Below are 26,558 nucleotides of genomic sequence, written 5' to 3'. Positions count from 1 at the left end.
TTTAATTGTGCTATAGAATTAATATGCGTTATTTAATAAGAACTGACCCTTATGTTGTTTAGTGAGAACTGTCAAATCCATATTAAGTGTCCAGTCAGTCGCTGGGCAGGATCCTTAACTGCCTGCTTGCTTGCGCGCAGGTTGTCTTCGTTTGTTGAAGGTGGGGTGGGGAGGTTTGGTGCGCGCAGTTCTTATTCAGTTGTTGAGGGCACTTTCAGTTTCAAAAGGGCACTTTGGTTGATTAAGGGCAGAGTTGGTGTCTATGTCTGTGTCTGCACGCCACTGGTCAGGACTGACTTCAAGCAATGACTTTTGCCATTGGGCTCCAGAGGAATTATCCACATTTCCCCACACACACAAATGTTCTATCTTGTGAGCTCTAATAAAATATATGCCTACACCAAAAATACTGATTTTGAAAGAGATTTAAAAACGCTAATAAAGCTGAACCACGATTAAACCCTTTATGGCAAGAAAATGGTCTAGATGGCCTCTACTTAAAAGTCAGCAACTAGTATACTAATATGTTTGATTTTCCATTGTAGTACCAGGCATCCATACCAGAAGATTACTAATAAGATATTCTTAACTCATAACTTTGATTTTATTTTACCGGCCCTTTAATATTGTAAGTCTGTTCTTCTTTTTGTATAGTTAAAAAGATAAATTTGTTTTGTATGTAAGCAGCCAAAATTGCTAAAAAAAAAATAATAATAAAGAACTCGTGCCCTGTCCTATTTTGCTGCCTTGTGCTTAGTGGTTCTGAGTTTAATTTTTTATCCTCTGTGACCCTAACCAGGATATTTTAAATGGATTTATATCATATCATGCTTAGTTGCTCAAAGCGTTCGACAATCAGTAGTGTTGTTTTTACCAGTGTGAGTAATTTGCATTGTAAATACAGTACATGCACTTTTCATAAACTTTATGTGATTAGTTTGAATATGTAGTCAAAATGTAGGATATTGCCACCCATAACATCTGAGGGTCTATTAAATTACACAAGAACACAACTCCTGTAACAACTCTTCTATCAGAGGATTTGTGGCAAGGTCTTCAGTTGCGATTCAGAAATACAAAAAACCCATTATGGGTTATAACAGCTCTTGGACTTATTTTTAAATAGAAATGAGTGCCAAAACGTTTGTGTCAGTGAATGTGCCACTCTCTGCTGTCAGACTTTTTTTAAACATGTTTTTCGTCTTCTGCATGGTCTTTCCACCACAAGGAGCAGAGCAACAGAAAAGAATTCTCAAAGTTTTACTGGGATCACTGGTTTGGTGCAACACTGTTGTTTATTTGCTTTGTTTATTCATTGTTTTCTATAAGTTTATCTTATGTAATTTGGATATGAAGTGGAGTATATTATTGGCTATGTCAGATCTGATTTTGAATGTTATGAGTTATAGTATGATAACCAGCGTTACCTGCTGCCATTGGATGAATATGTTTTACTTCTGTCAGATTGTTCCTCCACAGCATTCTTTCCTCATCTGGTTTAAGAAGAACATCAGAGCTTTAATTTACTCTGGTTTGGGTCTAAATGCAATCCTCTATGTGTTTGGAATGAGTGTTGAAATTTCTTATGAAATTGTAGGGTTCGATTATGATGCAGCATATAATTCAACAGATGACTTGGCAGATATGCTGTGGGATTCCCTGCTAATAAACCGTAAGATAAAATTAGTGAATTTTTGGTGCAGGTTAGTCTTATTCTTGCTCAGTATTTGTGTGATGTTGGCATCCAGCTTTGAGACTGTTCTTTATCTGTGGAAACACATGAAGAATTTGGAAGAGAGTGGCGTCTCCTCTCCTCACCTCCAGAGACAGATAAAGACAATCATTGCAGGCATCACAGCACAGGCAGTCCTTCACTTTCTCTGCTCAAATGGGATTTTAATAGATGAACTCGTGGCTAAATACTCCTCAGTGGATTTTGACTGGAATGGATACATCCTCTACACCTTCATCTCTCTGTATTCTTTTGGGACAACCATTAACATGGGCATCAGTCAGTCACTGTTTCGACAGGGAGCCGTTCATGTGTGGCAAAATGTCTGCCAGACGCTCAGTTTCATATTTTACCGCATTAATAAATGAAGTCTTCTTCTAGTAAAATCTTTGGATGAATGTAAAATGTATTTGAAAAGGATTTTAGCATCTCACAGGGACTTTACTAATAACCGACATTATTACTAATTGTCCAACCAATGACTGGGAGGGATATCGAGATGTTCAATCCCATGTCTAATTAGTGGTACAGCTAGCTGGATCTGCAATATTCCAGGAGTTTCCTCTTTAATGTTTGGCCAGTTTTTCTTTGGTTATTTAGTAGCATTGTGAAATGTTGAGTCATGCTAGTTGTTTTCATGTTGATTTAATGGGAATATTTTACTGTATGTACATGTACATATTAGAATTTAGCCTTATAGTACATGAATTTACAGTTCTTATTTTGCTTTGCTTACACTTGAGTCAGTTTTACTTATGTGAACATTATTAAATGTATATTTCTTTTTGTTGTAGGATTCACAGATACTTGTGTCCTCGTGCAGATGATCCATTACATTTAGGAGTGGCTTGGATGTTTGTTTGGTAGATTAAAACTAGGAAACCTAGACCAACATTTAATTATTCTGGTTTCTGCCTTGCCTACACATTTTGAATAGTTTCAAGAGTAATTTATTCTTTTTCTGATATATGTCAAATTCCCCTGATGGAAATGTTGTATTTGTTTAACTAAATATATTTGCATGAAAGATTAATATATGGCTTGGTTTATTTTTTTTTTAATCATGTGTAAGTGAGTAATGAGTGTAATTTATTTTTGCTACTGGTTATTTATTTAACTGGATTATTAAAACATTTAACATAAGCATTTGTTAGCATTTAAGTTTCAATTGCTCCTTTTTTGCAGTTGTTATGTGCATTAGCGCATACTTTCTGTTTATCTGTCTGTCTTCCCTCTCTATAGGCGAAGCGTACAAGAGTACAAAAAGAAGCAGGAAGTTCAGGAAAAGATTTTCACCAACCTTATTCTTGTAGAATACTGAAGTTGTGTTGATTTTGTATTGATTATGTCCATGCTTAGAATGCTAGATCTCAAAGGCCTTTCTGAAAAGGAAAATAAATAAGATTTTTATGTTGTAGTTTTTTATGATTTTTATGATGTAGTTCTTTTCTGTGGTCCAGATAAATTTCTCTCTGTCTGGTTTGTTTTTTACACAGGTGCAAACCTGAATGCACCAAAATGTGCCCCAATGAACCAAATAAAGTGTCTGTTTTGATTGATTGATTGGTCTGTTGCGGGAGCAAGAAAGTAATAATAGATATATATAGAGTTCTGTGTTCCAGATCTGTTTTAACCAGACCAAATAATACTGGTGTGAGAACGCCCTTAGAAAACTAAGTCTGCTAGACATGTTTTATCCTATGAACATATTGTCAAAATCTGAATATTGCTATATGTAAGCTAATGCTACTATAAGTTAATATCATTAGACTAAGAGGCAGTTTTTAAAATTAGCCATAAGTGGTATTTAAGCAAAAGTGGTATTTAAGTGGTATTCAAGTTCAAGTTGGTGATGCTGATAGAACAGCTAAACCATCAAACTTGAATGAAACCATGTGCTGTGCTGGTCAAGAACTAAACTTCTCAACCAGCTTGCTTACCAGCAGGGCATGTTTCCCCTTATTGATTTTAAATCACCTTGACCAAGACCAGATAATATAATAACGAAGGAAATGAGTTACAGTCTACAGCACAGCATATTCAGGTTTTATTCTATGTACTAAATAATTAGTATGTTTAGGCATTATCTTGATACCCAGAGACTATTCCCACCCGCATGAAAGCAGTTGAGAAGCTGCAGTGTGTCTTGCTTGTGTAAATTTGCATTGTAAATACAGGTGAAAAGCGATACATTTAAACCACAGCACCTAGTGGTTTTATTATATTATTACTTTAACACCTGGTCAGCACTCCCACACTAAAAAAGAGGAGCTCTATTATGTCATTGTGTGGAGATTAGCACACAATGAATCTGCTGCCATTTATATTACATTTAAAATCAAATTACTGTGCATCTAGATAATGTTATATATTGTTGGGATTTCACAAAATGGATATAAATATGAATGTTTCAACACAACATATAGTAAAATCTTTTAACACTGACTTCATTGAAAGTTGCAAAGGCCTTTTCATTCTCCTATAATTATTGCTTTATATAGATTAATCTTTTGCACGGCAGCATTGGTATATATACACTGAATTCTAAGACTGTCATCTTTAAATTTTAGTAGTTTCAGCAATCTTCTTAGATGTTTTCTCTGTTTAATGCCTGCCAATAATTTGACCCGTCTGAAACAGATAAACATCTTTTCCATGAACACAGGATGTGTCACATGGTTGTTTAACAAATGAGAAGCTTCTCACTGCATCATTTAGGGTTAAATAACTTGTTGTCAGCTGAAACATGGGTGGCTTTTACCGATCTGCTTACCATATTTTTCACACTATAAAGTGCACCAGATTATAAGGCACACTATCAATAAACGTCTATTTTCTGATCTATTTTCATAAATAAGGCACACCGGATTATAAGGCGCATTAAGCGACGCTAGTAAGGAACAGGAAGGCGAGACCTGTAAAGCTCTTGAAAAAACATTTTCTTTCCAAATTAAACAAGCACTGGATGTTAATCTACTCAGATTTCTCTCCTGAAAACTGTTTATTTGGGTGAATAAAGCGCTTCCTAGTGCTGGGCAATTATGGCCTAAAAAATAATCTTGATTTTAATAATCTGATTTTCGATTATAATCGATTTTTTCCACCCCCTACTAAAAATCTAACTACAGATGACAAAGAAATGGTTCAAAACTAGGTTTACCTGTAAATAAAAAAAAATAAAAATATATATTTATATATTTAAGCACTAGAACACGAGAGGGAGTGTGTTATCGCGAAATAACCTCACGGCTGTGATTTGTTTGCAGGCACGAGCCGAAGGCGAGTATGGCCTTCCGCCAAAAAGTAGTTCCACCACAACTTAACTACATACAGTGTATGGTTCAGGCAGACTAACACCACGAAAGTTAGCTTGAAAGCAAAATTGGGAATAGTGAAGATGGTAACGTTAGGAGCGTGAAATAACACTAATACTCTCCTCTCCTGCTCCGTGGAGTCGTCTTCAGGTGAAAGCCGCGAATTTTAGCATTTCTGCTTATTTTCCTGGGTGGTGTTGGTTTCAGCTAGCTGGCTGGACTGTGGTTAGGTTAGAGTAGCTTGCTTAACTTAGCTTAGCCTAGCCTGGCTGGTTAGCGTTCTGGCTGTAAGACGGCATTAACCGAGCGATTTTCGTTCCCTTTTACCACGAAAGACGAACCAGCGCTGCGGGCGAGCGTGCCGCGGCTGAGCGCTAGTCTGTGCTAAGCTAACGCTGCTGCGGGTGTCTTGTGTGTATACGCCGTTACTCGGCAACGCGTCGACGGAGAGATACAAGTTTAGTGTGAGAAGGCCGTGATGTTATCACGAAATATCATCACGGCTACATCACTTCTCAACCAATCAGATTGTGAGGTCGGAACTAACTGTTGTATATATATATATACATATATATGTATATATATATATGTATATATATATATATATATATATACATATATATATATACATATATATGTATATATATATATATATATATATATACGTATATATATATATATATATATATATATATGTATATATATATATATATATATATATATATATATATATATATGTGTGTGTGTGTGTGTGTTTGGTGTTCAGACGCTTTGGGTTGAGTCGACTCATTGAGTGAATCAATGATTCAAAACAAGCCCATGCGTTAATATCATGCGTTCATACACAGCGCGGAGTTACTCACACACAAACGCAAGGATTATACTTCAGAACACGGGTTTGTCACTGAAAATTGAAAAATAACGCGTTAAGTCTGTGGGAGGCGCCCACTCTCAGCTGGCTGCTCAATCAGTCCTGATTCAGACAAGCTGGGTCAGGCAGGGGCTGCCTGTCACGGCGTGTTGAAATCGCATTAAAACTGTCATTCAAATTAAATAAATAAATCGTGACAATCGCCTAGCACTAGCGCTTCCGTTTATTTACGGTAAGCTTATCTTTTTAGATCTTTCCAGCACCAAACCTGGAACATTAGCATTAGCAGCTAACTGCTAACTAGTTAGCGGTTTGCCCCATGTAGCTTGTTTTAACACGGAAAACAAATCTGACATAACTTACTCACCTCTGAACAGTTTAAGAGTCGTTCAGCATTAGTGCGGTTAGTGACTAATGCTATGACTGCTCCAGTCTCGGTGCTGAAACTGTAACTCCTGCATAACGCTGTACTTTAGCGGAGTGGCTTTACTGCTCCTTACAACCTGACTCGTAAAATTCATACATAAGGATTATAAGGCACACTGTTGAATTAAAGGATTTTAGGTGCGCTTTATAGTATGAAACATTCACTTAAATCCAGGTGGTCACTGTTTTTGGCCAGGCAGTGTATATACCACTGAATATACCAAACCTCTTGAGAAAGGTCCTTAACCTGTGTGTGTGTGTGTGTGTGTGTGTGTGTGCGGACTAGTGTGTATGGTATGGCAAATAACCAATCAAGTGTTTTTGCAAAAACAGCCTTATTTGAGTTTATATATATATATTGCTTGCCCTTTTTACTATTTACATTGTCCAGCATTTGGTTAGTTTCACTAACATTAAATTTTTGCATGTATCTGTTATGCCACTGGAGGTCAGTAGTTACACATTTTTTCAATAATAAAATCATAAAGTACATAAAATAATTTGCTAGATTCAGAAACTGAGAAGATTTTTTAAAAAGAACGTGTTTGGTTTGTTATATATGATATATGGTTGTTTATAGCTTTTCCTGTTGAATTATTGATTACATTAAGAAGTGTTTAATTTGGGCAGTTTAAATGTGTACATTAGTTCCACACAAAGCATGTTGCATAAACATATGTTAAGTAAACATACATAATAGTTGTGTAGTAATTTAATTAATTATTGTAGATCTGGGGGTGGTATGGTGGTGCTGTCGGTAGCTCTGCTCTCAAATTTCTGGGTTTCTTCTACAGTCCAAAGGTGCTGTTCTGGTGAGTGCCTCTCTCTCTGCGGCCTGTCCAGGGTGTATCCTTCCTTCCGCCAGTTGATTACCAGAGTTGGATCCGGCTCCCCTGTGACCCATAATAGATTAAGGATTAATAGGTGAAGCTACTGGATGCTTAAATAAAAAAAAAAACAAAGTTTATTTCCACCTTTCCTCAAATAAAGTTACAATTATCAAAAAAAACGCTGACCACGGTAAGAAAACGATGTGCTTCCACAGCTGATGGCTCCTAACAAACTTTCCCCATGCACTGGCTAATTCACTGCTTTTCCCCCAAAATAGCATTTCTCTTAAAGAGACAGTACTCATTTATATTATGACTGCAGTACCACATTATGAACTAACACATAAATAAGAAAAACGTATTTACCTTGTTCAAACCTAAATATTACACAAACTGAAAATGTCTCAATCAATAACAAAAAAAATCTTAAACCAAGAGCAACAAAAATTAAATTACTGATAAATAGACATAAATAACAGCTTTGATCAATTTTAGTACTTGGCCCATAAACACTGCAGCCCCTAATTGTATTCTATCAATAGAAATAGTTATCTTACATAAAATGAAACCCTGTGTAAACATTATTATAGACTTATAATATAAAGAAAAAGCTAAAATTGTCTGGTGTCAGAGGTTACCAGGACTTGACACACCGTAGGAGTGCAGTCTCACTGCCTCATTTTGCTTGAAGAAGACAAATTTTAGTGATGTCAAGCTCACTGGCACTGGTCTTGACTCGAACACTACGAACAATTCAACCATAATGATGATTAATTAATTAATTAATGTAGATTTGATGCACACATCTTAATAAGTATTTACTCTTACCAGGGTAGCATACATTAAATTTTATGGATGGTTTATGAGTATGCTTCTTTACATACAAGTGTATTTCCATTACATACAATATTTACAAATGTTCTTAGACGCCATATTATCCATGATTATCCTGCACTAAGGTAAGATTTGTTTGTACTTTTTCATGTGACTGCAAGCATTTTCATAAACTGCACTTGACTAATGTGTGATTTGAATTGTAAACACAGGTGGTCATTTTGCTGTAGGTTCAAAAGTGGAGTTATGCATTCCCCTATTAGTGTACATCATTCACCTCAAAGTGTGGTGCTTAATCCATCTTTGTGAGCTTCTGTAACATGTTCTATAACAAGTTCTCAGGAATCTCTTTTGCTCAAGGGTGACACATTGCAATATGGTGGCACACTGCATTTATTTGTGAATAAATGTAAAAAAAAACCCTCAAAACTCAAAATCTGTAACTTGATTTTAATGTGCAGTTGTGTGTGTGTGTGTTGCAAAGCTTTTGGATGGGATGTGTACCACCAGATGGAGGTGTTAGTGAACAGCTTATCACAGTGACTCAAATCGTCAAGTTTAATTAATCATTTGTAAGAAAGGTGGAGTATAAACAACTGCTTTGCATCCTATTAGTTGATGTTGAATGAGGTGATGGCAGAGACACGTTTCTTTATGGAATAATGTGTTGGAAGTAACACACTTTTAGATTGTGTGATGCTGAGAATAGAATAACAGAATAACCAAAATGTTTCACAGCATCCATTGGAGTTTCTCTATATCAATTAGTCTTAAAACGTTTCAGTCAGTTAATGTGCCTCTCTCTCTTTTCAGCATTTTTATGGACATATTTTTTATCTTCTGTCTCTCTCCAGTGTCAGAACAGCAGCGACTTAAACCGCCTCTTCTTGTTTTACTAGGATCACTTGTTGGGTGCAACACAGCTCTTCATTTTTTCACTCTTTTGTTTGTTCTCAGTGATTTTGCTAACTCTTTGTCGGAGACAGACAGTTATTCTTTTTATTATTTTACAGCACAGTGTTTGCTGTTTACCATGAGAGTCAGTATCACCTCCTGCCTTTGGCTGAACGTGTTCTACTACTGTCAGATTGTTCCTGCTCGACATCCTTTCCTCATCATGCTGAAAAGGAATATCAGACTGTTTGTCTATTCTGCTTTAATCATTGATAAATTCTTCTTTTTGGAGGAGTTCATTGTTTATATTGCATCCTATCTGATACGTCTATACAGAAAACCTGAGATATATAATTCTACATATACAAATATGGTAACTAATGCTTTAATAGTTGACATATGGCTAAGACTAGTTTATTTCTTCTTCAGTGTATGTATGATGTTGGCATCAGGCTGTGCAACTATTTCATACCTGCGGAGACACATGAGGAACATGGAGAAGAGCAGCAGATCTTCTGCACGTCTTCAGTCACAGTTGAGAGTGACCATCACAGGCATCATACAGACTCTTCTTTATTTGCTTTGCTCAGTCTGGCTAATCCTTGATGATGTTGCTTTTTATCTTACTACTGCAGACTTTGACCAAAAAGCTTACATTTTTTACACTGTAATTTCATTATATTCTTTTGGAACAAACATTAATTTGGGTGTTGGCCAGACAGTTTTCCGGGAGCAGGCGATTCTCATTTGGCAAAAACTTTTTGGAAGCTTCCTGGATTGAATGAACCAAATTCCATGCCTTCCATCTGCTACATTTTTATGTTTAAGTGGTGCTTTGCATTAATAGAAGTTTGTGTGCTTCTTTATTTCAGCATTTCTGCTATTTTTAATACTTCTTATGTGTAATTTTCAATACTTTTCAAATTATTTTGATACATATTTTATTATTGCATGTTTTATTTTCACTTACTTCTTTATTCTTTGTGTTTTTGTTGTCTGTTGAAATTTGTCTGTTTATTACTAATGTATGAAATAATAAAGTATGTTAGTAGAAGTAGTGTTACTGCAGTATAATAGAAAATGTATGGATTGTGGATTATCCACCCTCCGCATGATGCAGGTGAAAATGCCATGTAGCTGGTGTTTTATAACCTTTTCTCATCAGTAAAACATATCTGCTGTATCTTATATCCTGTGCGCTTTTTGTGCTGTTAGTATACATAAATCTGGAAAGACTTGTTATTAATTTAGATATATATCGTACTTTGTTAGTTAGTGTAGTTTAGTTAAGGATTAACAGATTATTTTGCAAAGGATAACCCAGTAGTGTTAAAGACATTATTCCAATGTAATATTTGATTTTGCACAAAATAAAGCAAACTTGTGAACACAAATTTGTATATGTGTCTTTGTAGATGGATTTGTGTGCTTTCTGTCACTGTCTTGCTGCACGACCCACAGATCAATCAGAGAATTATAGAGTTTGGGCAGCACCAAGAAAGAGCATCAGAGCCAGTCCATCTCAATGTTTGAGGTTAATACAGAAAAAAGATAAACAGAGACAAATTCAGCTTGCAGGAAAACTGGTCCACTAGTCGAGCAGACAGTAGCAGCCACAGACCTGCACTGAGTAGACAGCAGAGGGCAGCATAGGACATGGAGAAAATAATGAAAGGGGGAAAAAAGAAGAAGAAAAAAAGAGGAAAGCACAGCAACTCGTTTCCGATACATCAGCTCACAGACCTTGTGCTGAACGACATCACCCTAGGAGTGATGAGGGGAAAAAGCACTATCTACACAGCCAGAGAGAGCAAGGCCAATTCTAATCTAAGGCACTTAAGATTACTGTTACAGTGTTGTCAATAACATTTTAGGCCATATACCACCAATGACCAAACTAAAACCTCCAAGTACCACCTACAAGTCATTTCACAGAAACACTTGTAATTCACACATACATGTCATCATATCTATTGGTAATTGTTCTTCACCTGTTGTGTGGTGCTTGCCATCATTTGCAGTCTGTAAGTCAGTATAATTAAGTAAGTTATTTGATTGGTTATTGTTTTAGTTAATACAATATTTCTACTGAGACTCTCAGAAGGATTTACACAGAGGAAAAAAAACAACTTGAAAGCCAAGGAATTTTTTTTACCTTATAAAGCTATGAACTGTAATGCAGAAACTGTAGTGAGCTGTTGGTGACTGGCTGATTGATGTAGTACAGGGGTGTCCAAACTTTTTTTGTTGGGGCCAGAAGGAGAAATATATTTGAAGTTACGGGCCACACTCTGTAATAAAACAAATAATGAAATATACCAATTTAAATAATACTTTTTTCCTGATTATTTCATTTACACACCATTTTACTTGACTTACTATCTTTATCTTTGACAGTGTTGTGTAAACTAAGATTTTTCAAATTGATGTTTAATTTCAATTCAATTCAATTCAATTTTATTTATATAGCGCTTTTTACAACAAAGGTTGTCACAAAGCCGCTTTACAGGAAAAACAGGTCCACGCCTCTTATGAGCAGCACCACAGAGACAACATTTCATGATGTCTCTTAATTAGTGCTGGACGATATGGCCAAAATTCATATCACGATATATTCCTTAATTTCGGTCGATACGATATAATTCCGATATCGATATAAATACTTAGAAGGCCTCAGAAAACTGCTAAGAATCCCTGCAAGGGAAATATGTACCTACTAGGGGTGGGCGATATGGCCCTAAAATAATATCACAATATTTCATGGTATTATCGCGATAACGATACTCTTGGCGATATGACAAAAAAACAAAAAACTTTTTTATTATTGTATGCGATATGATATTGCACACCTTTAAGATATAAAAAAAAAACAATAATTTCAGCAGATTTATAACAGAAGTCAATATTTGAGAATTACATGATACTAATAATAATAATGCACTCCAAATATCTCCATATATCCAGTATTAAAGTAAAATAAATGACACTTTACAGATATAATCTGTCTCTAGTAAATATTTAATAGGAAATTAGAAATGTGTGAGTTTTTCCTTTTGCTTAAAACAGCAAAAAAATTAGTACCCTGATGTGATAATTAGGGATGAGTGATGTGGCACGATATTTCAGAGTATAATATCCTGATATATGATATGGCACACCCCTAGTACCTACTACTGTCTACTTAATTTAAGTCTTTGAAACCTCCTTTCACGAAAACATTATAATACTTAAGAAATAAACAATAGTCAAGATAAATCAATGCTCAATTTTATTTGCATATAGCAAAATAAAAACATGACATCCCTATCAAACATAAGCCAATATAACTATTACCAATAAAAAATAACTTAAAATTAGGATAGAAGCAGAGCTTCTTAGTCTTTTGTAAACAAATTTAACAGATCAAAACAAAAGTGTTCCAACTAGGATAAAGAACACAAGAAGCCTTTATACACATAAAAGCAACAAAATTTCCCCGTCAAATAAACAAACCTATAGGCTTTATCAACTATAAATAACTTAGTTACAATATAAGCTACAAAAGTGCTTCAGCCAAAATACAACTCTTTATGAACATAAAAGGAACATGATATCCCCGTCAAATAAACAAACCTAAAGGATTCATAAACTTTAAATAACTTAAATAACTTACAACATAAGCTATAAAAGTGCTTCAGCCAGTATAAGGAAAATATTGTATGTAGTGGAACTGATTGAGGTGGTGGAACAGATTAGATGTTTTAACGTTACCGCTGCTGGTCGGCTCCACTCTCCGGCACAATTTGCAGCAAACTGAAGTTTAGCAGACCTTCCGAGAGTCGAACCAAATCCTCACCACTGAATTAGACCTCCCTCCTTCAATTAATCACTTGTGGAAGCGGCAGGGGCATTCATTTTGCATCAAAAATGTCCCGCGCTGGGAGCCAAGAGGACCCGCGGCTGACAAAGAGGACCCGCAACTGACCGCTGACCGAGCGGACCCGTGGGCGGACCGAGCGAACCAGAGGCGGACCGAGCGGACCCGTAGGCGGACCGAGCGAACCCGTAGGCGGACCGAGCGGACCCGTGGGCGGACCCGAGGCTAGGCTAGGCTCGGTTCCGTTCCGTTCCACTCCAGCGCGGAACATTTCAGATGCAAACCGAGCCTACCTTAACCTTGGATCCGCTCGTGCCGGCTCCGTTTGGCTCCAGCGCGAGGCATTTTAGATGCGTAGCGGACCCGAGCCTAGCCTAGCCTAGCCAAATCTAGCCTAGCCTAGCCTATCTGGCTACGTGCCTATGTGATTACGTCATCACGCACAGAGATAGTCCAGCTACGGAAGCTGATTGTGTTCAGCTGTGCGGCGAGCTGACGCCAGTAAATCGCATGTCCGTGACAGATCTGTAAATAATACATATCGATATACCACAAAAATGATATCACCGCTATTGAAACATTTCTTATCGCGATAAATACCGATATCGAATTATTGTCCAGGCCTACTCTTAATATTAAACTCCTTAATTACGGCAACTTTTAGACTCTTTGCCCTTTTTCTGCGCTAGAAATGCGCACCCTCTCCGCTTTTAGACTCTTTTAACCCGTTTTTATGCGCTAAAAATGTGCACCCTCTCCGCTTTTAGACTCTTTGGCCCGTTTTTCTGCGCTAAAAATGCGCACCCTCTCCACTTTTAGACTCTTTTACCCCATTTTTCTGCGCTAAAAATGCGCACCCTCTCCGCTTTTAGACAGTTTGGCCCGTTTCTGACACATAGCGTTCAAACTTTGAATCTCACATTATAAAAACCTGCTTAACAGCGGGCCAACTTTCATTCTATTTCTAAAATACCTCGCGGGCCGATCCAAAAAAGGAAACGGGCCGCAAATGGGCCGCGGGCCGTAGTTTGGACACCCTTGATGTAGTATATCATATCTTGTGCCGTTCCACAGGGGTTTACTGTAGGACCAATAAAACTGATGTTAAAAATGATAAAACTGTAGTTCTGAGAGTGAAGGACTGAAGTGTAGCTTACATACAGGTTGTAACAGGTAAAGCACTAAACAGTAAATAATATAATTTAATGTTATAAATTTCAGTTATTATTTCAATTCAAGCATTTGTTTTTCTGAGTTCATCAAGTGTACCACCTTGGGATGCGGGGGTACCACAGTTTGAGAACCACTGACTTAGTAGTAGGAGGAGGAGGAGGAGGGGGACTTATAACACTTTAAAACATTATTACTTTTGTGTTTACTAATCATTTTATTGAAATGGCAGTAAATAAAATTGAACATGGTTTAGCTTAGCCCTTACCTCCTTTTCCCTAACCATTCTGTCTGTGTTATAAATGAATATAGGAATATGCAAAACAATGGCATGTTAGTCTTTGAATTTATATAATGTGCTTTGACTCTGTGTTGTGTTCTTATAATATGGAAATCAGTTGTCAGCTGTCATCAATAAAAAATACTTTTTAAATTGTTATTATTCATAGAGTTTTGTATATGCCACTCATAATATGGCTCACAGGCTGGACATTTTCAAAATTTTAAATCCTCTAGATATATTTTATATAATAATAGACAATATTCTAAATCTTAATCATATGATTATATTTAAAACACAATGATATTATTATCTGCTGTACATGGGTCTCAAAACATTACAGCATGTATAAAAATACAATCAGTGTTTGTCTTATCATGTCATTACTGCCACTGTGGGTTCGAGGTTAATATATAGCAGCAGTGCAAATGATGCAGGTTGTCTTTGCCTTTCTGTCCACCCTCCATGAGGAAAAGGGAGTGTCATCAATTGCTTCACTTAATATATTAACTAATATCTGATGAGGACAAAGCAGAGAGACATTTCTTTTCAGAACGATATGTGGAAATTACTATACTCGTAAGCTGGGCTATGTGATGCTGAGAAACAAAATAGGCAAAATGAATTACATTATCTCTTGGAATGTGACTGTTTTAATGGGTCTGGCACCTTTTCGGTCGGTGAATATGCCTCTCTCTGTTGTCAGCATTCTTATAGACATATTTTATATCTTCTGTATGCTCTCTCCAGGGCCAAAAAAGCAGCGAATGAAACAGCCTCTTTTAGTTTTACTAGGATTTCTCGTTGGGAGCAATACAGCTCTTAATATTTTAACTTTCTTGTTCCTTCTCATGAATGTTACAGAATCTTGGCAGAGTTCAGACACCCTTGGTCTGAATATTTTAGCACAGTGTTTGCTGTTTACCATGAGAGTCAGTATTAACTCCTGTCTTTGGCTAAACGTGTTCTACTACTGTCAGATTGTTCCTGCTCGACATCCTTTCCTCATCGCTTTGAAAAGGAATATCAGACCATTTGTCTATTCTGTCTTAATCCTAGATAAATTCATCTTTTTGAATGGGTTCATTGTTAATTTTGCCTCCTATGTGTTGAGTCTGTACAAAGAATATAATTCCACAAAGACAGTTATGATAAACAATGCAGTAGTGCCTGACATGTGTTTAAGAGTAGGTTATTTCTTCTTTAGTGTATGTATGATGTTGGCATCAGGCTGTGCAACTATTTCATACCTGCGGAGACACATGAGGAACATGGAGAAGAGCAGCAGATCTTCTGCACGTCTTCAGTCACAGTTGAGAGTGACCATCACAGGCATCGTACAGACTCTTCTTTATTTCCTTTGCTCAGCCTGGCTAATCCTTGATGATGTTGCTTACTATTTCACTAGTGCAAACTTTGACCCAGGAGCTTACATCATTAGCACTGTAGTTTCATTATATTCTTTTGGGACAAACATTAATTTGGGCGTTGGCCAGGCAGTGTTCCGGGAGCAGGTAATTCTCATTTGGCAAAATCTTCTGCCCCAAAAGTTGTCTATTCCTTCAACTTTATAGCGTTTTCAGGGATGCAATATTGTTTCTAATTCTTATGTTCTTATGTTTCTTAAAATAAAATGCATTGCACTGCTTAATTCAAGCTTAATTCTTGTTCATTGTGTCTCATCCATGTGGTCTATATCATTTATCAAAATACTACATGTTTTTTTATCACCATATGAGGAAATATTCAGTCGTAAACCCATAAAACATACACTATATGGATAAGAGTATTGGAATAATTGTTAATTTATTGTATTAGTGAAGACTGTTGGATGATTTCCCACCTCATCCCTAACTCCCCAACTCATCTCAGAATATTAAATGGAGCATCATAATCCCTCTACTGATCCAGATATTAATCTTAAAGGGGGCTGTACATCCCTCAAGCCCATATCTGTTTTTTGACACATTTTTATGTCCATGCAAAGATTGCTGAGGTTAAAATTTCACCAAAGCCACCTCAGGTACCACAGCCTTTACTGGGTCACAGGTATGAGTAGTGATTGTTTCGACCTGTTGATGAGAACCTTTGTTTTCACAATGGGCTAAGCATGGCCTGGCTAGGACACCAGGCAATGCAAATAAACAATTTGTTTTCCAGGCGGCATTAAAGCAAAATAAAAATTTTAATAATATTGGTCACGACACATATTCTGTCATCATAAACCACTCATATCCAGATGTCTCTTTACATATCAATGGTCTGTTCGTTTACTTTTTTATTAGTATTTTTAGGCATTGTTCAGGGCTGCCCAATATTACTAGGAAAGTAAGTAGGGTGTTGCACAGAAAGAAATTATATGGTAAGTGCAAATCCTACCTAAATTAAGTTTCGGTGCTGCTTAATTTAAAGAATTCAGTCTCTACAATATCCAGGTTAAAATATTTTAAACCATAACTCTGACTGACAATGGATGTTGTACACATATAAAGCCAGTGTTGTATCATTGGACAGCAGTTTGTCTTCCAAAGAAGATCTGTAACTTTAAAATGTTAAGAGTTTATAGTTTTACATTCACTCCCATGTAGAGACACACAATCAGTGGTCAAGCATCTGTCAGTGTCAGTCAGGACAGGTGAAAAGAAGGTAAGAAGACCAGAAGGTAACACAGACATAAGATCATCACCTTAATCATGTGCAAGTAGTGGAATGACAGTACCAACATCTCAGTTTAACACAGTTTAACACAGTTCCCTGTGCCCATAAACCTGTAAATCTGCAATATTTATCTAAAAGTAAACATTGATGACCAAAATCTAAATTAACCAAACAAGATTTTATGGAAGATTGTATGGAAGGTAGCTGCAGAGATAGGGGTGGGGGTGAGGGGGTGAGAAAAAGATCATCCCTCTTCTAAAGTTGTCTAATTCTTATAACAAATAAGAAGCCAATGTCATGTGCTCAAAATAAGCAAGATAGTTTGTAATAAAAATGAGCTTTTTCTTGTACTCAGGCTAAAGCTCATATGTTACTTCAATGGTTTTACATTTAATATGGAAACTAACTGAAAGAGTGCAGTTCTGATAGTACTGGGCTGTAATTATCTAATTAAATTATCAGGACCCTGTCAGCAGCATTATGGACTAGTTGATGTTTACTTAGGTTTCTACTGGAACATGTGAGTTGCGGTAATCAAGTAGTAAAGGCATGCACTAATATTTTAGTTTGAAACTGATATGAATATGTAGAAAAGCTTAATACCCTCACACTTTGCTCAAGAGTGCCTAAGGTGTAAATGTTGAGAGAAAAGAAGCTATGTAGCTCATTTCCTTTAAGAACAGAAATCTCTAACCCAGGGGTGTCCAAACTACGGCCCACGGGTCATTTGCGGCCCGTTTTCTTTTTTTGGAGCGGCCCGCGAGGTATTTTATAAATAGAATAAAAGTTTGCCCCCCCCTTAAGCAGGTTTTTATAATGTGAGATCAAAGAGTCTAAAAGCGGAGAGAGTCCGCATTTCTAGCGCAGAAAAACGGGGCAAAGAGTCTAAAAGCGGAGATGGTATGCATTTCTAGCACAGAGAAACACGGCAAAGAGTCTAAAAGCGGAGAGGGTACGCATTTCTAGCGCAGAAAAACGGGGCAAAGAGTCTAAAAGCGGAGAGAGTGTGCATTTCTAGCACAGAAAAACGGGCCAAAGAGTCTAAAAGCGAAGAGAGTGCGCATTCCTAGCGCAGAAAAAACGGGCAAAGAGTCTAAAAGCGGACAAAGTGCGCATTTCTAGCGCAGAAAAACGGGCCAAAGAGTCTAAAAGCGGAGAGAGTGCACATTTCTAGCCCAAAAAAACGGACCAAAGAGTCTAAAAGTTGCCGTAATTAAGGAGTTTAATATGAAGAGAGATCATTAAATTAAACATCAATTTGAAAAATCTTAGTTTACACAACACTGTCAAAGATAAAGATAGTAAGTAAGTCAAGTAAAATGGTGTGTAAATGAAATAATCAGGAAAAAAGTATTATTTAAAGTGGTATAAAGTGGTATATTTCATTATTTGTTTTAGTACCACTGATTCCACACAACACCACACCCACCTGGAGTAAAAAAAAAAAAAAACTACAGACTTTGCAACATCTTCCTAATTCTTTTTATATCAGGAACTACTTTTTAAGATGCCAAATCAGATAATGAGAAATTGACATAACTGAATATTGTGTATATATAGAAGAAATACAACTTCTAATAAATATCTAACCCCCTGGCAACCCCCTGTTTAGGAATTGCTGCTTTAGGCTACTGATGCCCTCCAAGTGCTCATGTCACTTTCATTTACTATTTAGGTCAGTAAGTAAATATACACACAGAAACAATATTGTGTAATACTTATTACACAAAAAGCAGTATTGAATATTTACTTACTTTCCAGAGTGGTCTTTAATGTTATGCAACCACACTCTGAGCACTGAGTACCACTGATTGGGCATGAACCAATCCATGCTGAGGAGGTGGTGGTGAACCACTCAGTTTGCTTTTCTAAAGGGTGTTTTTTTTAGTTTGTGCAGAGAACATTTACTTGTAATAATTTGCAGTTCAGAAGGACAAATCTACCAAAACAGTTTGACAAAACTTTATATCTCTCTGTTAAAATGAGCAGTGAAGCTTTTTCTGCAGTGAATGTTCCGGTCTCCGTTTTCAGCATTCTCCTAAACATCTTTTTTGTTTTTTGTATCATCTTTCCACAGCAGGAAGCAGAACAACTGAAACAACCTCTTAAAGCTTTACTGGGATCACATGTTGGATGCAATATTGCTGCTCATATCTGGATTCTTGTGATGATTTACAAGATCAATTTTAAATCATTCATTTTGTGGTGGTGTTTTACATCCATTGCAGTTTACATTATGATGATGAACATCAATTGCTCCCACTGGCTGAACTTCTTCTACTGCTTTCAGATTATTCCTTCGAAACATCCATACTTCATCTGGGTAAAGAAGAACATCAGAGTCTTTATATACTGTGCTCTGACCATCAATTTAACTGGCTGCATTTTGGGAATGGGTGTGAACATCGCTTTTGTGTCATTATTTAACGATGATGATAATATGACAGACTGGACAGCATTTGTTCTTTCAAACCAAGCAGCACTTTCAATAAGATTATTTTTTTTGTCCCCCAGCCTTTTTCTAATGCTGGCATTAAGCTGTGTGACTGTGTTCTTTCTGTGGAGACACATGAAAAACATGAAGAAGAGCAATGGCTCTTCCTTTTCTCGTCGCCAGAGACAGATAAGAGTGTCCATTATAAGTATAAGTGTACAGGCTCTTCTTTACATCACCTGCTCAACATTGTTTACTGTAGATGAAATCATATTTATTGTATCCTCTTCCTTTTTTGACCTTAAAAATAACATGCTTTCCACAGTCAGCACTTTCTACTGTTTTGGGACAACTATTAATCTGGGTTTGAGTCAGTCGGTATTTAGACAGCGAGCAGTTCATGTTTGGCAAAAGATCCAGTCTATTTCTAAGTGAACTTATTACTACAAATATTAACCTGACAAAAAGTTCCAACACACAAACTTGCATGAATGGAGTTCACTTATATATACGTATATAGCAACAAAAAGTCATTTGTGATTTTCCTGAAAATGATTGCTGTTTTTCTGTTTATATGTAGATATAAATATAGCAATATTTATCTTTATTGTTAACACTTGGGGCCCTATCTTACACCCTGCGCAAGGAGCGCTTTTACCTTAACAATAAAAATAATAAAATAAAGAATAAAATAACATTGCTGTTCCCTTAAATGAGCTGCTGGGGCACAGGTCATTATCATCTGCTGAGACACACAAAAGGGATGCGCTGTTAAGATATTTACATGCCAAAGTCATAGCGCACCTGGCTCTTAAAGGGAATGGCAAGTGAAAAGCTGATTGGTTTATTCTACATTATGCCCAAAACACACATATAATTAAATAAGAGAATTAGTTTATGCCTTTTGCGCATTTTGATCTGTGCAAGGCATGTTTTTTTTCGTGCCCTCACGATACCAAAGACATGCCTTAAATCCAGGTGCATGGTGCTCAATCCGCGTCTCATCCATAGAACCTAAAATAAGGCCCTTGCAGTATTTCCATCTGATTTTCTATTTGAATAAAATGCCCTGTAGACTAGGACTGCAATTTGAAGTTGAATGTAAGAATGTTACTTTATTTGTATAATAAATTGGTTCACTGTCTAACATGTGAATGTTAAAGTCTTTTTTTGGTAATGATTTATTCTATTCTATAACATGCAACTTAGATGCTTTGCATTCTTACACTAGTAGTAGAATCCACTTGTTCTTTTATACCATTACAATGATCCTTAAATAACTATTAATTACCTAAAAATGATTCATTAATCATGCGTTTATTTGTTAGTGTGTGCTCACACCTCATGTGCTTAGCAATTAGTATTTAAGTTTAGTTTTTCATTAGTTTATTAACAGCTAATTCAATTATTATTTGAATTCATCTTTCATGCTAGTGATGCTGCTCTGAATCATTGCACAGATTTTTATGCTACATTAGAAATTGCATAGCTTTTTATCCTGCACACTTTTACATTAACACTGAGCATGTGTCTGACATTCACTCACATTCTCAGAATGTGTGCCTTGCTGTCACCTTAGCCATAGCTCTCCATTATCTAATTTTTTCTTTCCAGATATTTCTGTTGTTCAGCATCAACCAGAGGAGGAGATGGGTTCCCTTTATGCGTTTTATTTCCTCTCAAGGTTTTTAAGGGAGATTTTCCTTACCACTGTAGCCTTTGACTTGTTTAAAAGAGGCTCAGACCTGAATCTCTGTAATGCTCTTATGTGACAACATTCATTGTGAAAAGCACTAATGAATATGAATATGAGGTGTTTACAGGGGCGGATTTTACGACCACGCAAACCACGCAATTTCTTGGGCCCCCTGCTGGCCAAAAGGTTGGCAAAAAAACGAAAAAAAAAAAAAATGAAATGCAATTTTTTCTTTTTGGTTTGACATCAAAGAGACACCGTACATGCAAATTAAGCTAGGCGAGGTAGACTATGGTAGCTTCGGTACAACCAGCAAACGGTCTTATCCCAGCGGTGCCTAAAAAAGAAAGTAAAATTAAGGAAAGGAAGTCCAGCACATAAAGCTTGACAAAGCTACCAATTTTTTTGCAGCAGCAAGCGCCAGGGAGCAAGCCGATCTCCAAGGCTGTTTGCCCGACGTAGTTTCAGTTTCATCATTGACCCAATCAAGATGGATACTCTACAGACAGGTGATACCTTAAGAATCATAAAACTTATTTTGCTTTAATTTATTCTCCTTCTGATTACCAAACACAATTCTGGTTGTGTTCACATACACATAATACCATCTCTTGCAGCGTGACAAAAAGCAAATATCAATAATTTTGAGTATATGTATGTATAAATGCTCTCAATTCACCCCCAAATTTGACATACAGTAACTGCTCAATCAAGTGAATAGGTTAACATGTGGTGAAGAACATTGGCATTCAAATCCATAATTCCTGCTATTTACTTACTTAGAAGTATTTTTTTTTCTCAGTAGCATAGTCACTGTGAAGTGTGGAGAATAGTTTTGCGACATATTGATTATCGCTGAATCGCAGTTTTTAGATATCACCATTATCATTAATTTACCACAGCTGAAAATTAAAAATAGGCCTTGAAAGTGCTATGAACCCTAAATATTGCATTTTGCTATACAAAAGAATCCATTTGATCAGGGCCCCCGGAAAAAAAATTGCTTAGGACCGCAGAACTTCCAAATCCACCCCTGGGTGTTTATATAGTGCTGTGCAAAACTTTGGACACTCCAGGTCAAAATAATTATAATTATGACTAGTTAAATAAGTACAAGATAAACTAATCTCCAAACAGCAAATAATTAAAGTAGGTTTTGCAATAAATTAAATATGTTTGTGTTTGGACTGAAGTTAAGGGTAAGGTTAGGTTTTGGACTGATATTAAGGTTAGGGTAAGACTTTTGACTAATGGGTTAATGGGTTAAGGATCCAAGGATTCAAGGAGACTTTCATCATTCACATCACATGTGGTACATTAGATAAAACAAAATTGTGATCTCACGGTCCAGTTTATATTCCAGTTTTACTCCAGTTTAAATAGATAAATAAAAATAAATAAAATAGAATAAAAAATTGAATAGAATAAAATAGAAAATAATAAAATAGATATTAAGATAAATACTCAAAAATAGGGAGAGTAGGCAAGTAGCAGCAACATGATGTCCAGAGTGCAAGTTTGCTATAGCATCATGATGTAGTAATTAGTAATATAGTAATTGTCCTTTTAAAGTGACAGTGCAGTGTGTGTTGTCTAGGTGGAGTTTAAGAGTCTTAAAGCTTCTGGAATGAAGCTGTTTCTCAGTCTTGTAGTTTTGCACTTGATGCTGCGTAGCCAACTAGAATAAATAGATGGAGTCTCTAAGAAGTTGGTGAGAGTTGGAATTTTATAGAGTGTAGAAAAAGAAACCAGCGCAGGGGCCTTTACACAAAAAACATATAAATAAGCCTGAAAATACAATGCTTGTAAATTGATATAGTTAATATGGAACATTTTGGTGACAATGACCAAAGTTTTTTAGACAATAAATGGTACAGCATTTAATAAAAAAAAATCTAATGCTTAAAGAAGGAAGGATTTCTTTCTTTTACAGACAATTCCTGCAAGAATTGCCTTTACATTTCATCAGGAGTCACGTAGACATTTTCTGTAAGGGTAACAATTTCAGATCAATGAAAAAGATCAATGAAAAAGTGTGTTGCACAGTAAACGTAATCTTCAAATCCTATTTATTGGAATTAGCTGTAAAAAGCACTTCTTAGGTTTTGATGCACAAATTAAAGTGTTGCGCAAATTAAAATATGGTGTGTTAGCTGGAAATAGAGTGGATGCACAATAAAGGTAACCCTGAAAAAAAATTGAGAGAGAGAAATATGTTTAGAGCCAATGTCAATTACTGCATATTCAGGCCAGCTGCAATTTTAGTAAGGTTTTGGCAATGAACCAATCCATGCTGAGGAGGTGGTGGTGAACCATTTAGTTTGTTTTCCTCTAAAGGGTGGAACCTTGTTTTGTGTGAGGACATACACTCTTAATCAGGTGCAGTTCAGGAGGACAAGACAACTACAATGGATTCCAATAATACTTCACCTTTCTCTGTTAAAATTACAAGCTGTGTTTTTGCTTCAGTGAATGTTCCGGTATCTGTTTCCTGTCTTCTCCTGAACATCTTTTATTATTTTTGCTTGATCGTCCCACAGAAAGGAACAGAAATATTAAAACAACCTCTCAAAGCTTTACTGGGATCACTTCTTCGATGTAACGTTTTTATTCATATCTCCATTCTTGTTATGGTGTTCACTAACTATTTCCTAATACAATTCGAATCATACATTGAGCTTTCTTTTCCTTCCATTGTGATTTACACCATGATGATCAGCGTCAGTGCTTCCCACTGGCTGAACGTCTTCTACTGTTTCCAGATTATTCCTGTGCGACGTCCGTCCTTCATCTGGTTTAAGAGGAACATGAAAGTCTTTGTATTCGGTTCTGCAATCTTCAATGCAACTGTCTGTCTGTTGGGAATGAGTGTAAACACTGCACTTTTATTTATAAATAATAAGGATAAATTCATAAATTGGAGAGCACTTAAAGTTACACAATATGCATCGATTTGGATAAGATTAAACCTTTATTTTATTAGCCTTTGTTTGATGTTTGGCTCAAGTTGTTTAACAGTGGTCTTTCTCTGGAAACACATGAAAAACATGGAGAAGAGCAGTGGTTTCTGTTCCTCTTCTAGGCGCCAGAGACAGATAAGGCTCACCATTAGAAGCATCATCAGGCAGGCTGTTCTTCACATCACCTGCTCAGCTTTTGTTATTATTGATGAACTCATTAATCTCCTATCCATTATTAACTTTGACAGCAACAGAAATATCCTTTGCACGGTTATCTCTTTCTACTCTTTTGCAACAACCATTAATCTGCGAGCAGTTTGTGTTTGGCAAACACTTTTCAAAACTTGCAGTCCTTTATCTGCATTAACAAAAATACAGAGCATTTTATCTAATAAACTGTCTAGCTGGTTGACTTCATTGTAAGTTTTATGCACCTTGTGGATGACTCTGCTATATATCATATATATGATATATATATAAGGATTGGGACTTATATATATATATATATATATATATATATATATATATATATATATATATATATATATAACACAATAGTCATGTATTATGTATCAAAGTGAAAATCTGACCTGTTTTACAGTTATCAAAGTCAAGCCGACTTGACACCTAAAGATGACCCAATGATTAGTCATTTCTTTTGTGTCCCTTTTGTGTTTTGTAACTTTGCTGGTGTAAGTAATGGGAATGTTCTGTTGTGTTTATTAGCTGCTCCTACACATAATGTAGAAATTCAGCAGATACTTATTTCACACCTACTATAACCATAAGCCAGTACTGCACATCATGTCTATGTACCATCTATCAGTTACAATAAACAGCTATTTTAAATTGAATCATTTCATATACAATTCTCTTTGCGTCTGTGTAAAGTGATTCCTTTTTCAGAAAGACAAATTCTTTTTTGTCAGACAAAATCTTATGTTAGCATTACTATCTTCTCCTTGCATTGACTGCTGTTCGTTTTGTTTATATGTACATACATATTAGAGAGACATACATAATATTTATTAAAGTCTACACTATAACTACATAACATTTTTATAATGTTTAAAATGTTTTGAATATAAAATGTAATGAAATGCAGTTATTCTATTTATAAATTCTTAAATAAAAACAGCAAATTTCATATATGTGTTGTCATTTAATGTATTTTTTTACTTTTTTACTATATACTTTTTGTATACAAAGCTTCCTTTTGAGCAACAAACTCTCATTATAAAACAATGTCTGTGGAACCAGATTGCAGTTGCTGTTGAATTTAAGATATGTAATGATAATCATTTATTCATTTAATATTTAGTTCTATTCATTGATAAATAATACACTTGAAGGCATTTTTAACGATTTTGTCTATTTAACGCACCACTGTGTTGTTATGGAAAACTATTCTTACACTGTCAATAAAATTTACTCTTTATAACATTTAACTTTATCACTTATCATTTAATGAAATTAACTTTCTGTTAACAATATATTAGTTATATGTTAATTGATTATTATTTACTTAGTTACATCAATAAGTACAATGATGACTGTAGTATATTAGTAAATAAGTGCAGTGGTAACTGTTTGGCTTGGAAGTAGTTCATAGATCATTTATATTTCACCTGAATTAATATATTATAACTCATACAAATGTTTGAGCATGCATCCCTGGTTAAAATCAATGTTACCATAAATAGTAAAAAACATTCTTTTTAACAATTCTATCTACAGTAGATTTTCCACTGTGTTTTACAATTTTACAGTAAACATATAAAAGAGCATCATGCAAAAACAGCGGTCTTAGATTATCTTTACTGAAGTCTCAGACCTCAATTATTATGTTTACACTACAACAGCAGCCACTAGTTTATATGCATGTGATTTATTGAACCTGAGACATTACTGATCATGTAGTAAAGTATGCAGTACAGACCCCCTGAACTTCCCCAACTAGCTGTTATAGACATGATGCTGAAACCACCCTGTAAATTTGGGGGTTATTATTAAAGGTTGGATTAAGGGTAAATATTGTATCACCCTCATAAGGTTAGAACTGGGGCAGGATGATTTTTATTATTTTGTTTTGGGTTGAGATTAAGTTTAGGATTAGAACCAGGATTTTGGTTAGGTCTTGAGTTAGGATGGGCAAGTTTCGCTTAGTGGAATTAGCATATTTATTTCATGTAACATATTAACAGTACATTTACTAAATGAAATCTTCGATTATTTCCCTCAATGTGTTTAGAAACGTTACTACTGCTACTACACTGATATGTCGCAAATGTGCTACTGGTACTATTAAAAGTTTATTAAACATTGTACTATTTCCACAAACCCACACTATGTATTGTGCTCCAGTTTTCTGTAGTTAATCTTGTATGCTTCATGATTTTTAGTATCCAAAACTGATAACTACATGCAAAGTAATGGTAACTCCCTGAGTTGTACTGAAATTATATCAGTGTGGGGAAAAAACAGGAACCACCAGTGGTTAAAAGAGCTTTACAGGTTTTAATAGCCTAAAATAAAGTTTACTCTGCTGCGCACACTCCTGCATGAACCCTGTGACTGTGATTTCTGCAGGAATACAGTTTTGC

General features: G+C 35.8%; 2 protein-coding genes and 1 pseudogene across 2 annotated transcripts; all 3 read left to right on the top strand.

The window, feature by feature from the left end:
* Positions 1 to 1,089: 1,089 nt before the first annotated feature.
* On the top strand, positions 1,090 to 3,188 carry LOC125805037 (uncharacterized; annotated as a pseudogene).
* Positions 3,189 to 6,887: 3,699 nt separating this feature from the next.
* LOC103031566 (taste receptor type 2 member 1) lies at positions 6,888 to 10,281 on the top strand. Its single transcript, XM_022680204.2, has one exon. The coding sequence runs from the start codon at positions 8,735 to 8,737 to the stop codon at positions 9,680 to 9,682; it is 948 nt and encodes a 315-aa protein (XP_022535925.1). The 5' UTR covers positions 6,888 to 8,734; the 3' UTR covers positions 9,683 to 10,281.
* A 4,546-nt stretch (positions 10,282 to 14,827) lies between these two features.
* On the top strand, positions 14,828 to 15,781 carry LOC125804979 (uncharacterized). The gene has a single exon (XM_049485110.1). The coding sequence runs from the start codon at positions 14,828 to 14,830 to the stop codon at positions 15,779 to 15,781; it is 954 nt and encodes a 317-aa protein (XP_049341067.1).
* Positions 15,782 to 26,558: the final 10,777 nt, after the last annotated feature.

This window comes from Astyanax mexicanus, chromosome 11 (assembly GCF_023375975.1).
Source record: "Astyanax mexicanus isolate ESR-SI-001 chromosome 11, AstMex3_surface, whole genome shotgun sequence".
NCBI lineage: Eukaryota > Metazoa > Chordata > Actinopteri > Characiformes > Acestrorhamphidae > Astyanax > Astyanax mexicanus.
The sequence above is the reverse complement of the archived record's forward strand: the minus strand, read 5'-3'. Positions and strand labels throughout refer to the sequence as shown.

What these genes read in the sequence shown, in the direction of transcription:
- LOC103031566 (XM_022680204.2), top strand. Translation starts at nt 8,735, where the DNA reads ATGTTTCACAGCATCCATTGGAGTTTCTCTATATCAATTAGTCTTAAA.
- LOC125804979 (XM_049485110.1), top strand. Translation starts at nt 14,828, where the DNA reads ATGAATTACATTATCTCTTGGAATGTGACTGTTTTAATGGGTCTGGCA.